General features: G+C 42.9%; 1 protein-coding gene across 1 annotated transcript in view; it reads right to left on the bottom strand.

Annotated features, from left to right (window-relative positions):
- LOC126282099 (uncharacterized) overlaps positions 1-15,430 on the bottom strand; it is a 518,030-nt gene that overhangs the window by 88,926 nt on the left and 413,674 nt on the right. The window contains exon 3 of the mRNA XM_049981558.1: positions 11,752-11,904. Within this exon, the coding sequence (XP_049837515.1) occupies positions 11,752-11,904 (153 nt within the window). The remainder of the gene's footprint in view (positions 1-11,751; positions 11,905-15,430) is intronic.

Genomic DNA, 15,430 nt, shown 5'->3' with positions numbered 1-15,430 from the left:
ATGGCACCATTTGCTCTAAGCGTAGAGGAAAAGTAAGGCTCCAGAGATGCAACATACATTTCCAGAACGAATTTTCACTCTGCAGCTGAGTGTGAGATGTTTTGAAACTTCCTGGCAGATTACAACTGTGTGCTGGAACTGGAGTCGAACCCGGAACATTTGTCTTTCACAGACTGAGCTATCCAGCCATGACTCACGACCCAGTCATTAAGGTCCGACGCACAGCTTTCATCAGCCAGAATGTTTCATTGCTACATTTAGTGTTCTGAGAGGCTCACTCATGTAGGAGGTACTTAACTGATGAGACGAAGCATTGTGACACGGTCTGCCTCGAGAATGAATGCCGTAGACCATTGTCGTAAACCACTTTGACAAGAGGTAGGCTACTACCACGTGGCGCCTGGGAACCAGTATCTCGGAAACGGAGAAGCTGGTCGGCTATTTGCGCGCCACTCTCGTAAGCATCTATAGAACGTGGTTTCAAGGACGGTGAAACCACGTGTAGGCAACAAGGTGTTAGACGTCCACCCCTCATCACAGAACTGGAAGGTTGGAGACTTTCCAGGACTGTAACGCAAGATGGGCGTCGGTTCGTGGCAGATCTGATGACAGAATAGTTTGCTGGTTTGGACACGTTCCGGAGCACACCCTTCAGCGCTTGTTGAACATGGGACTCTGAAGCATATGACCTCTACAAATGCAGTGGGTACTTTGTGGTATCATCAAGCAATCGCTATCACATAGGGGGCATCGTTACGCCATATGAAGTTGGCAGTAGCAGTTATGCAAGTTACCGGATAAGGCAGCCAAATGTGACCGCTTCTTCTAATCGCCAGCCACTTGAGAGACACGCTCCCTTGGATCGGTGACTCAGGCGCCATACGCCACGCCGATAACAGGCCGCCACAAGCAGCTTCCAGTGTATGGACTCCAGCGCTATAGCTACGGATTCGAGTCTCTGTAGTCTTCAGTCTTCGATCTACTCCGAAGTCAGGTTAGTTGAGATAAAGTAGCGAGTAGAAGTATAACAGACTCAGGCCTCTGATTTATATTGAAGTTCAAGTAGGACTTGGTGTTAGTAGCAAGATCTGTACACACTTCAGGTACCTATCTGGATTTATATCAGGACATTCAGACGAAAAGTCGTACCAAGTACACAGTTACATTAAACTTTCATCAGTGTATGTGTCTTTGAATCTATATTTTCTGCCTTAGCACCCAACGTCATCCCAAAGGGACACAACACATTTGATCATCAAGTTTGGACCGTGGATACATGAAAATGTGTTGTCTAGTCTCGTAAATAACATTTCCTGTTACACCTGATCGATGGGCGTGTTCCGATACGCCGTCATCAAGGCGAACGGCTTCGCGCCACGGACACAGGGCAACCGACACTATAATACGCTATAGGAGACATTCGCCTGGACTTCCATGCGACCTATGGTAGTAATCGAAAGCATAATGACAGGCATGGACTACACGGACATTGTTGTGGACCATTTGCTTCCTTTCATGCTTGATGTCTTAACCGAAAGCGACGGCATCTTCTAGCAGGATAACAGCCCGTGTCGCAAGGTCAGACTCATGTTGCAGTGGTTCGAGGAGCATGACAGTGAAGTCAATTGATGTCTTGGTTACCAAATTCGCCTGATCTGAATCCGATGGAGCACATCTGGAACGCTATCGAGCGTCAACTCTGCGCTCACAAACCACCACTGGATTTGCCTGACCTGTGCATTGACATGTGATGCCACGTATCTCCACTAACCTATTAGGTACTTGTCGAATCAGTGCTGCTCAGAATCGCTGCTGTGTTGCATTTCAGAGGTAGAACGATATGGTATTGACCAGGTGGCCATAATGTCTTAGCTCATTAGCGTAAGTCAGCATTCTGCAAACTGTATGCTATTTTGTAATCATCATTTAGTTCCGAAGTTATAGCAGCAGCCATATTTGCAGACTGCATTATAGGATTTTAGGCCTGCCTGTTATGCAGACGAAGTTCATTTAAATGCCCAAACATGTTTCAGCGCCTTTTCGCCAGCATCAGTGCGTTCTAGTGTGTGCTTTCGTTCAGTTATAAAATATGAAAACTTGTTTTAAGTAAAAATTGTTGTAACGAAATTAGCCGAAAACATTGTATGACTTATAGACATCAGCAATGCAAACACAGTGTCCTGTGAAGTTCAAAATTGTAACTTGGGAGAGTAGTCCTCAGTAATATGTATTGTGTTTGTGTGTGTATTTCCATAATACTCCAGGAAAAACACTACGAAAATAACTGTAAGTCTTCGCAGAACATAGTGGCGAAATACTTCCACTCAACTGGTATTGCGAACAGCTGAAAGCAAGGGAAAACTACAGCCGTATTTTTTCCCGAGGGCATGCAACTCTACTGTATGGTTAAATAATGATAACGTCCTCTTGGGTAAAATTACCGGAGGTAAAGTAGCCCCCGAAACTTCCTGGCAGATTAAAACTGTGTGCCGGACCGAGACTCGAACTCGGGATCTTTGCCTTTCGCGCGCAAGTGCTCTACCAACTGAGCTACCCAAGCACGACTCACGCCCCGTCCTCACAGCTTTACTTCCGCCGGTACCCCGTCTCCTACCTTCCAAACGTTACAGAAGCTCTCCTGCGAACCTTGCAGGACTAGCACTCCTGAAAGAAAGGATATTGAGGAGACATGGCTTAGTCACAGCCTGGGGGATGTTTCCGGAATGAGATTTTCACTGCGCAGTGGAGTGTGCGCTGATATGAAACTTCCTGGCAGATTAAAACTTTGTGGAGGACCGAGACTCGAATTCGGGACCTTGGCAAAGGTTCCGAGTTCGAGTCTCGGCGAACCCTGCTGTCGCCGCCACAGCACCAAGCGCGGGCCACGCTCGCCGCGCCGGCCTTTGGGCGTGATCCCATAAAGCCGGCAGCGCAGGGGCTCTGGCCGGCTCATACGGCAGTCGTGTTCCAACAGCGTTTGTGATCGTTTACCTATTCATCATTGCTCTGGTCGCTGATAGTCGCTACGTCTTGGTATGCAATTTGGTTTTGCCCTCTGGTTTTAGTATTTCGCCGTATGGTCTCCGTTGTCAGACGTCCCTGGTGTGTGTGTCTGCTTTGTTCCGGCGATTCCCCACTGACGCCGTCGGCCGGTGCGCTTCGGTCTCGCTCTATTCTGTTACTAGAGGAACCATGACTGCCCTCACGTTCCCATGCAACCTAATACTGGACTACTGTCACATCGAAACACCCCACTAATCTGATTGTTCCTTACGTCGACCAGCTTGCCAAATGGAGACCTACAATGAGGAGCCTCCTTCCTAGCTCTGTTAGGTGCTGATAACGCTGTCTTACACCAGTATGTGACATATCCGTGTACTTCATAGCGATCACGCTACATCTAATATTGTTCTTGCCTTTTACACAACCTGCAAGAACCGCTAACAACTCTACTGTATTCTGGTTGCCGTTGTATGTGTCACAGAAAACTGTGAGTCTAATCATTTACCTATCCAATGGCGGTGTGCACGTGTACGAAGTTACATGGACTTCCAACGATGTCTTCTGGATGCTGTAACGGGACATCCTCCTCTGGCATAAATTTTCCTCATTAATAGCTGTCAACACCAGTATTTTTTTCTGATTTTGGTTCAAAAATGGTCCAAATGGCTCTGAGCACTATGGGACTCAACATCTGAGGTCATCTGTCCCCTAGAACTTAGAACTACTTAAACCTAACAAACCTAAGGACATCACACACATCCATGCCCGAGGCAGGATTCGAACCTGCGACCGTAGCGGTCACGCGGTTCCAGACTGTAGCACCTAGAACCGCTCGGCCACCCTGGCCGGCTAGGATTTTGGACGGCTCAATATTATCTCAGTTCCTTTCATATAATTTTATACACAGTAGGTTATATTTGAAGCTAAAATTTTTGAAAAGGAATTACTTTATAAAATATATATTAGTTTCGATGTTACAATAGATATGCACTAGTTCTGAATGTGCTGTTAATTTACAAAACAGTTGAAATTAGGAATTATTTGCACAGTTAAAATTTCTGTGACTAATTACGCAATCCTGTACTGTTAACTATATTTATTTCTGGATTCGTTAATGAAATAAGGATAGAAATTAATAATGTAACGAAAACTAATAGGAGTTTACTTGCTAAGAAAAATTGTAAACCCTTTGAAATATTGTTATTTCCGCAAAGCGCGAGAGTCGTAAACTTGCCTCTGAGGTGATCGGACGTATTTTTGTATAATAGGTGCGAACAATGTTAAGGTGGAAAATCAGAAAATTGCATGATATACTAAAATGTGAGAAAATCGGTGGAAAATGAATTTACGTAAAAAATTCAGCTACAACAATCTTCCAATGTGCTTAGTTCAAACGAACCGTGAGGACCTGATGTTAAATTTTCAGCTTCAAGAATCAGACCCCAAATCTTTATAAAATGCTTTGCTTACTAATTACTTGGACTGGGCACTGTTTAATGTGGGGAATAGATGGAAGAAGGAAAAGGGGGGGGGGGGCAGATTACAAGACTTCATTCTTTTGGTCAGCAATGTGTATGGAAACTGTCTCCTTTGTTATACCAAACGCGGATGGTACGTTAAAAGAACAGTTGTCGGTATCCCTCTGTACAAGCCTAAATTTTTCTAACTGTATCGTCACAGTCACAAGATATGATGTCTGCTGGAAGAAATAAATATTTCTCGTCTCTTAAAACGAGCTCCCGGCATTAAGTGAGTAAGCGCCTCACGCGCCACCATGCATTTCTTGTAGCATATATCACTGGAACCATTTCTGTGATGCTTTCATGCTGATTAAACCGTAGCGACTTGCTCCGCTCTTCTCTGACTCTCTTATATCTCTTTGGTTAATCCGTCTTCTTAACCATCCCAGACCAAGAGACAACATTTCAAGTTGGTCAACCAAGTGTTGTCAACTACTAGATCCGTCTTCTATCTTAACACTTAGGGCGCCTACTCCAAGACTAATTTCACTTCCTCTTCAACTGTTTTGAATCTCTAGTTTAAAATATTTCGCCAAAACCACTTCGTTACCAAACACATTATGGCATAGTAGAATCATATAATGCTGTTCCATAATATCCTTTTCCTCAGATCTAGCATAATACTCTTCATCCATTATCTATTTCATCACAATATCCATGCTTATGTCCTAAACATAACATTTCTACAACTGTGTCACACATCCGCATGGTGCCGTACAACCTACACTCCACAAATAATCTCCATACTATAAACCGAGGCAGCGCAGCAACTGGCTACCTCTGTAATCCTTATCTTGCCACAACCATCCTGCCAAACACCTCATCCTTACCATTCATCTCAAAAACTTCTTGGTTAATTTCACCACCATTCTGCGTCCAGCCTACTCACCTTATACTCTCTACTTCCTCTCCCACACCGCCCAGACTTTCACCATCTATATTACTGTCACAGAGCATGACATCCATAGCCACTCCCCTGCCAACGGTGGCGTCGGTTTACTACTACCCAGCAATTTACCAGATTCCCATAGCCCAACATATCTGACCTGAGACTCCAATTCCGGCGTCATCGTCACCTCACCCAACTTCCATGGACTCTCTATCGAACGAGTCTGAATTAGATTGGCTACGATTACCTCCCCACCCACATCAAAGTTCACTACACCACACCAAGCCCACATACTGAAATATCCCCTCCAAGTTTATACTAGACTCCTCGCGTACCAACTGGAATTCCTGCGGGGTCTTCGTTCATACCCAAATAGAAATACACTCAGTTACACTGCAAAACCCAGATTACGTGTCTCTCACTGCATCCTTCCTCAACTGCTGCGATTATTCAGCTCTGTTGCAGTTGAAGCAGTATGGAATGACATATCCCTACTCAAAGAAAGGAAATAGGAGTAACCCACTGAATTACAGACATATATCACTGACTTCGATCTGCAGTAGTGTTTGGGGACATATACCGTGTTCGAAAATTATGAAATACTTCGAAGAAAACGCAGTATTCGCAGAGAGCACGGATTCAAGAAATGTCGTTTCTGTGAAACACACGAAGAAGTGAGTACTATGGACAGGAGAACTGAAATTGATTCCATGTTTCCAGACTGACGCCATTTCTACCGACGGAAAGTATCGAGTAAAACAGAACTGATATGTACCGTTCCTCAAAGAAGTTTTATAGGCCCTCTGTTGTTCCTAATCGACATAAACAATTCAGGAGGCAATCTGAAGAACCATTTTAGATTGTTTGCATATGATGCTGTCATTTACCGTCTAGTAAAGCCATCAGAAGATCAAAACCTATTCCAAAATGATTTTGGCAAGACAGCTGTATTGCGTGAAAAGTGGCAATTAACTCTGAATAATGGAAAGTGTGATGTTATCCTACGCATACGAAAAGAAATCCCTTAAGTTACAGTAACACGATAAATGACGCAAATCTAAAAGCTGTCAATTCAGTTAAATATATGTTGTTAGTTTCCTTTAATTTACGTCTATGGTCACAGTCTTTTCTGTTAAACAGACGTAAATTAAAGGAAACTTATTACATATACGGGTACTGTGTCTTTTCGCGACGATGTCGCAGCTTGTGAAAATATGTTGTTGTTGTGGCCATCAGCGCTGAGACTGGTTTGATGCAGCTCTCCATGCTACTCTATCCTGTGCAAGCTTCTTCACCTCCCAGTACCTACTGCAATCTACACCCTTCTGAATCGCCTTAGTGTATTCATTTCTTGGTCTCCCTCTACGATTTTTACCCTCCACGCTGCCTTCCAATGCTAAATTTGTGATCCCTTGATGCCTCAGAACATGTCCTACCAACCGATCCCTTCTTCTAGTCAAGTTGTGCCACAAAATTCTCTTCTCCCCAATCCTATTCAGTACCTCCTCATTAGTTATGTGTTCTACCCATCTAATCTTCAGCATTCTTCTGTAGCACCACATTTCGAAAGCTTCTATTCTCTTCTTGTCCGAACTATTTATCGTCCATATTTCACTTCCGTACATGGCTCCACTCCATACAAATACTTTCAGAAACGACTTCCTGACATTTAAAGCTATACTCGATGTTAACATATTTCTCTTCTTCAGAAACGCTTTCCTTGCCATTGTCAGTCTACATTTTATATCATCTCTACTTCGACCATCATCAGTTATTTTGCTCCCCAAATAGCAAAACTCCTTTATTAATTTAAGTGTCTTATTTCCTAATCTAATTCCCTCAGCATCACCCGACTTAATTCGACTACATTCCATTATCCTCGTTTTGCTTTTCTTGTTCATCTTATATCCTCCTTTCAAGACACATATATAACTCGCGTTCAAAAGTTTACATCTGAGGGCGTTGCTGCAGCGTATATGCAACATGGCGCAACTCGATGCAAGAATATAAGCAGCTACATGTAGGCATGGGCTCATTATGGTATTCGTTTCTTTCCGAAGTGCGTGTTGTAAATGGTGAAACGTGAACTATAGCGACGTTGTTACTAAATACTTCCATACGGGAGCAACGTACTGTTATTATCTCCTTGGTTGCTGAAGGACAAACACCGGTAGATATCCATCACGTAATGGAGAATTTTTATGGGGTGCAATTAAGGCGAAACGTCCGAGAAAACTTCGATAGGGAGTACTGCTGATTCATGATAATGCACGTACCCATATCGCAAACGTTGTTACGCAGAAGTGGCGTCAGCTGAAGTGGGAGACACTCGAGCATCCACCCTGTATTATTAATCTCTCCCCACGTGATTATCACGCCTTCAGTCTCTTAAAAAACGGCATTGAAGGGTCGATGATTCCTGTCGAGCGGGCATGTGCAGTTGGCACTTACGGACTTCTTCACGATGCACGACACGCTGTTTTACCAAACAGGAATCTTGAAGCTGGTGCGGGGGTTGGATGATTGCCTCAGCGCACATGGCGTTTTTGCCTGTCTGGCTTACCGATACTGGACAATATGGCCTTCGAACGGAAGCTTTTCGACCGCCCCTTATACTTAGGTTTGCTACTACAAATAACTTCAAACGGAACAATCGCGTAGATAATGTAGTGGGGAAAGCGAACCAAAGATTGCGATTTATTGCCAGAACACTTAGAAGATGCAACAGGTTTATTAAACAGTCTGTCGTAGTGAAACGGTTGGGAAAAAAACTTGAAGGTTGTTTGATGAACCCTCTGCCGGATACTTAATTGTGAGTTGGAAGGGAGGTCATGCAGATATAGATACCCAGCCGCATTTGAGCCATTGTTGTGGCCCGGTGGCAAATCTGTGTTCGGAATTTCGCATCTGTATACAGACAAATGACGTGCACATTACTTATTCATGTATTCTTCCCGCTACATACCTCACTGTATAAATAAACATGTAAATTTTCGTTATTTGCTTTCCTTCCTGCTGTTGCAGTTTTAATGAGCGGCAGTGTATAACATACATAAAGTCCTTGCTGTTTTATGCGCATTGGGTTATTAGGAGATGTGCTAGACATCGGCAGCGGGAAAATCCGCTCGGTTAAAACCGATACCGCTATTTTGGTTCTCGGTATTTGTCGTCACTTGTTTGGTCTCGGTAACAATAGGTGCTTTTAATTTTTTTACAAATAATCGGGTAAAAAAATGAAATATCAGTTAGCCCTAGCAGCAGAAGTAACATTTTTGTTTTTTGAATAAACCCTTTTTAACAAACAAGTCATTTGTATTCGTAAAATTTCCATTGCTTTGAAATACTGTGTTATATAGAAAATAGGAAAATCGGTCTATGCAGTTTTATAAATAATGCCGGCACAAACTAGCAACAATACGTGGCATAAGCATTGGTATAGCATTGCTGAGGCAAAAATGCCATAGCACATGCGCTATTTAATGGTACGCGCATAGATGCAGTGTGTATGACTTGCCCGATGTAGTATATACGGTAGTCTCTCACTATTGTCATCGGACATCAGATGTACAGAGTGGCACCACACCTAATCTGGATGTATTTTATGAAGTGCAGTATCAATGACGTGGAATGTTCTATTTGCTTCAACAGGTTAAAAACCGCAGGAGCCACAACAAACTTGTGACAACGTACAGGAGAAAACTTAAAAGTTAACAATCTATTCATAGTTTATAATAATAATACAAAGTAGATGATTTGCTGCATGCGACTATATCCAATTGTAGCTCTTGAAAACGGACAAATTAGCACGTAAAATAGAGTTCATCAAACTTAGTTTTCAATTTTAGCACTGATTATTCATAATAACCAAGTAGTAGTATGATTGTCGATTACAAAATGATTTTTGAGGAGACTTTCAAAAATTAGAACTAGTAGAAGAATACTGGTGACTTTTTGTCGTATTCAGTCACTTTTCGAGAAAAACATCGAACGGTGCAAGTTTTCGTTTACCTTCCTATTAAATTTAATATTTTGATTCTACAGCTGGTGCAGTTAAAAGTAACCCGTCTCCTCTTCGAATGCGAATGCAATGTTTAGACTTCTGAAAGAGAGTAAACAGCTACAGCAACGTACAGTTTTCTGCAGTAATCGATTTTAGCATTCTTCTGTCAGGATTTCAGTTTATTTCAGTGAAGTTAGACGTTTCTCTTTGCAAAATGACTTTATCGATAGAAAGAAGAACTGAAATTGTGGAAGCATGCTTGAAAATAGGTTCGATGAAGGTAACTCCCAAAATTTTCGTTGTCAAGTATCCACATAGAGATTACCAGCAAAGAGAGCAATACAGAGTCTGCATAAAAATTGATGCAACTAGAGATCTGTGCAAAGTGTAAAACAATAAAGAATTCCTGCAGTTCGCTCACCAGAAGTTATTGCAGACATTCGCCGAAGAATTTTTCAGAGCCCGAAGAAGTCTACATGTAAATTGGCCCAACAGGTACATGTAAATTTAAATGCGAACATTGGTTAGGCTTTACCGTGACTGTGATTGACGTTAAATGAAACAAGTCTACTGTTACCAGTCACTGTTTATTTATCTCCACGATGCGTTTCAAAGGTTTAAACCTCAATCGTCTGGTGGATTTACATTTGAGTTTTGTTTCTCCACTGGACAGTGCCACAAGTTCCTCCAGAAAATCGTAACACAACACACACACAAATGTCATACTAACACATTTAAATCCACCTGATGATGGACGTTTAAACCTTTGAAACGCGTCGCAGAGATAAATAAACAGTTACTGGTAACAGTACATTTGTTGCTTCATTTAAGGTACATGTAAATTAAGGGTGCTGCCAGTGGATGTTGAAAAAGTCTTAATAAACCTAAACATGGTCCGTAGTAGGCTGTAATGTGATTTTTGTTTAATCGTGCCATTAGCTGATTTCGATTACTTGTGGGAAGTAGTCGTAATTAGCTAATCGCACGAGTAAATAAAAATTGCATTACAGCCAACTACGGACCAACTAAACATCTGGAGGCTGTGGATCCCCACAAATATGAAATTTTGAAAAATTGTTAATTTGAAGCCGTATTGTGTGGCGGTTACGCAGCAGTTACAGGAGGATGGAAATTACTGCACGTGGCTCTTGAATAACATGAAAGATGGTCTGGTAGACCCTTTCCATCCCATAATGAGTGATGAAGCATGATTTCATCTTTCCGGTCACGTGAATTCACAGAACACGAGCTACTGGGCAAAAGAGAACAGTAACATAATGTGTCACCAACCACTCCATTATGAAAAAATCGTCACTAGACCTGTCTATATGTGATTATTTCTTGTGGGATACATCGCATAACAGCAGCCACGGAAGCCAGGGAAGGTGTAACTCAAGACTTGCTCGTTGCACTGTGCGAACAATATGAATATTGCTTTGACATATACCGCGCATCTCAGGGGCGGCATATTAAACAGTTATGAAAAGGTTTGAGTTTCCCATTCATCAAAAAACTAAATTCATTGTATATGTTTATTAGTTTCAGAAATATAGACGTGCCTTATCGGATGATTCTTTTTTATACGCCCTGCATTTTACACTGCAGTTTTCATTGTAAATGAATGAAAAGTCCATTTCAGCTCTTCATTTGTGTAATTTCACTGTGTTTCCTTTATAATTACACGGGCTTTATCTGCACCATCCTGTATTTATCTTGAAACTGAGGGAGGAAAGATTTTTCAGTCTTTGTTAAATTTTAGCATTTACTAACGAAAATAATAGGAATCTTTCTTTCTTTCTTTCGCTTGTGCCTTTTCCCGCAGGGACGCAGGGTTGGCACGGTTAATCGGATTTGGCAATGTTAGATTAAGGGGTGGCCGGATACCCTTCCTGCCACCACCCCGTACCCCCCGGAACGGAATTTGTGCACCCCAATTGTCTAAGACTAGTGTAATCTGTGGAATAACGCGAAAGTGTTCAGGTATCTGTGAGCTGTGTAACTGAGGCGGGCCATGGGGACCAGTCCGGTATTCACCTAGGGGGATGTGGAAAACCGCCTAAAAACCACATCCAGGCTGGCCGGCACACCGACCGTCGTCGTTAATCCGCCAGGCGGATCCGATCCAGGGCCGGCGCGCCTTCCCGAGTCCACGAAGCAGCGTATTAGCGCTCTCGGCTAATGTGGCGGGTAAAGAAAATAATATAAATAAAAACCGAAAATCGTTTATTACCGAAAATCGTTTATTATCGAAACCGATTGAAAAAAAGAGAAACGATATAACCGAAGACCTGCTGTTCCAGCGATAACCGCCACCCCTGCAGTGACGTGAGTGTACTGACCAGGCCCAGCGATGAGCGGCGGCGGGCCGACCCGCGGCGCCACCGTCGCACACTCGGCGCGCCCGCCGTCGCAGAGGCCAGCAGCAGCGCCGCCCCCGGCGACCACGTCCGTGTCGTCAGCAACCACCACTCGCAGCTCCGCGGTCAGCAACCCTGTAACACGACGAGACGGACGCCATGTCTTCGCTGCTAGCTTAGGAACACCTCCGGAGTTGTAAAAGGACACCTCCAGAGTTGTAAAACTACCATAGACTATCGTTAAGTAGGCATAGAGTACGGTAGTTATCTATCAGCTTTGGGCGATGTAAGTTCGAACCCGCGCTACGCATACGGTAGGTGTGTTGCATACCTATCAGGCGTTACCTCATAACGATCGTTTCCTTGGCGCATGCGATCAGTGTCTCACTAGTTTCCCCTAAAAAACAGAAATTGGTGAGCCATCTAGAACAGGGGTCTCCAAACTACGGTCCGCGGATCGAAACCGGACCACGAGGGCCGGCAAACCGGCCCGCGTTAGCTGGCCGGACATCCCCGGTATCCGGCCCGCCAAATATTTGATGTGGTACCTGTATTGCCCACAACTGAGTTTCGAGGCCTATCGCGACCAATACACCGCGACATTGGCTCTGCTACTCGCTACAAAACTACATAACTACAGTTATTGTTGCGCCGCTTGAAATAACAATGCATTGACATACTCTACCTGTGTTACGTCTTGCAGTAATAGTGTTGCTAACAATGATTTTCAGATTTCGTTAACTTTGCAGGGCGCTTTCGTGAAGAATGTGCAGTGACATACTTTTTTGTCAGTGAAATTCGCCAAAACAAAATACGCCAGAATTTCGGTCAGGTACGTCCACCAATCAAAATTATGTAATTAAATAAAAATCGTTGTTCGTTTCAGATTATTCCCACAATCTTAGATTTTTGCGATTTCATCTTTCCTTTAGCCTTACATTACGGTGATCATGGAGTGCTAGGGTGCTTTAATCCCACTAGGTAGATGTCGGCCCTTATGACTTCGTGGAAGAGTCAATGTGGCCTGCGGGCTAAAACGTTTGGAGACCCCTTATCTAGAAGATTGGTGAGGAGATGTAATGGACCAGGTAACATACAGAGAATTTTTGCTCCACATAGTTATCCACCTTCTCTTCCTTAGAAGTAAACAGCATTAAGAGCAAAATTGAAATTGTCAATGTTTTAATTCAGATTTTATTCGAGAAGATTTGTTTTATAACCTGAAACAGTGGAAGGTTGTAGAAAAATTGAGAAAACAATACACACACACACACACACACACACACACACACACACATATATATATATATATATATATATATATATATATATATATACAGCGCTAGACAACACAATTTCATTTAAGAAAAAATAAAATTACACAAAAAGAAAAAAAATACGAAACAAAAATATATCAAACATCACTTCAATACTTCGTCAAACTTATATAAAACATTTTTCCGTTATTCACAAACAACTTTCGCATGAATGAAAAGAAACTTTTGCCTTATATATGTATCTATCTATTTATTTATATATATGCAGCTTCAACTTTAAACGATTTGAAGATGTTAGATACCTTTTGCGATAGTTTCTGAAATACGGAAACGTGACTATCTTAACATTCATGGGTGGCATGCCGATTTAGCTTTGTGCGCTGTTTGTTAAGTATTAACTAATTGATTATGTTTTTATTTATTTTCTTTTCATTTTTATGCAACTATATCTCTGTACGAAGGGTACTTCAAAAAGTAAGTTGCACATGTCGTCCCATACTAAGATAATTATGCAACATGAGTGACGCATTGTCAGAAGAGAGTAAATGCCCTGAGTTCCTTGCAAAAACAGTTCTTTTGTGGTACGGTTAACAGTTGCATCACAGTGCGCGTATGAAATGGCGACGGGAAATGTACTTCATGGTGGAAGTACGCTGGGCTTTAATTTTCCGGAAAGATTCACGAAAGGGCACACTGCCCTGCCTTTGCTATAGATTGGAAGATTGTAAGAGGTCGTGGTCTCCTGACCTACATTGCTTACAAATTCCGCCCTCTCAATCATATTCCGCACATCAAGATGCTTCATTTGAATCCAGACTCGATAAGATAAAGTCAATGTTGTAGGAATTCATGTAAACGATATGCAAATAACTAGTAAATCGCCAATGCGCAGCGTGGTTGAAATACTAGAGGCTGGCGTACACACACACATTCCAGACACGATGGTCACAGGAGCTTTTAGTTCGGGAGAGCCACCGCACGCCAGGAGGCGTGCGACTGCCCGTGGAGCGGACAGCGTTTGCCCGAGGGAAAGAAGGAACGACCCCGTATTCGGCTTAAAAGCAAATTCCGCTACATTGTGTGGGAGCGGCCAGCCTACGCATTCTTTACACATAGCACGCAGTTTCAGAGATTTTCACAGGGAGACAGCAAACGCCAAACGCCGATACTACAGATTTCCGGACTGGTCGCCTTAAACGAAACGTCATTCTCCCGTTTTAGAAGAGCAATGCTGATTGGCAGACGATATTTCTGACACCTTGAGCTGAAGGAGTAATGGAAGAGTCCGAAAGATATACCTCTTCGTGTCTGGCGTGGAGAGGGGCCGTTCCGTTGTCGCTCTTGGAGCAAGAACACGTAATGAGAGCGTGTGCGCTCGTACATGTACTCAAAGAGCGGGGAGCAAGTCTCTCCTCAGTACTTCACTGGGAGAGCACCTCTGTCGAGAGCGAATCGAAGCGCAACTCTATATTGAGTCCTTGCGATTAAGGGTTGTTCACGTGTATTGGCCGCCACACTTATTGTGTTGTATGAATGGACAGAGTTATAGTTAAACGACTGCGAGCGAATTAGCGAATTTTAGAGTGGCATCACAGTGGACTGGGCATCTGACTGGTGTACCATGCCAATAGTTAGACTAGGGGCGAATAGGAGTCCTTAACTTCATCAAGGCATAGGGAGAGTTTGATTGGCGATGGTCAATCCAGATAGAACGAGAGTTACCTTATCTGTCAGCAGCGAGCAGCGCAGACAGCAGTCATCGCAGCTTACGGTTTGTACGCTACAGCTCTTGCGAGCTCCATATTTCCTCCACAACAGTACACTTCACTGCATTTGACACGCGACAGACTCGACTGTACCTAGAAACATTCTGACGGATAATTATTCAAGTTGAGTAGGCGCAGCTCTCATCCATTCTGCCAAGTCAATAACAATCTTAAACTTTGTACAGAAATTTCATTAGCGAATCCTATCTTTAAGAGGTAACTTCACATTCCGAAAAGAACCAGGAAATAACGTGTGAAGCTCATAACTAAAAGTGCCATATTGATTTCTCAGAATTTTAGCAAAATAAATAATAATTTTCGTTAGTTTCATGTTTTTCTTACGCTAACTAGCACTACTCCAGTACCCAAGTATCCCACTAGTTATATAAGAAATTTTTTGAAATTTTGTGTCATTTCCTTACAGCGGAACACTCCAGAAGATATTTATTGCCGAAAGTTTACAGGCATTTATCTCTAGAACGTTAGGAGCGTCTGTCTGACTTCTGTAGTAGTGTGGGGTTGGAAATTGCATCTTGCAGGAGCCACAGGGTAAAGGGTACATCTCAGACTAATCCGTTGCGCAGAATAACAGAATACCAACCCCACACGCCGCTCACA

The sequence above is a fragment of the Schistocerca gregaria genome, chromosome 7, assembly GCF_023897955.1.
Source record: "Schistocerca gregaria isolate iqSchGreg1 chromosome 7, iqSchGreg1.2, whole genome shotgun sequence".
NCBI lineage: Eukaryota > Metazoa > Arthropoda > Insecta > Orthoptera > Acrididae > Schistocerca > Schistocerca gregaria.
Note: the sequence above shows the minus strand (reverse complement) of the source record. Positions and strands in the feature narration are given on the sequence as shown.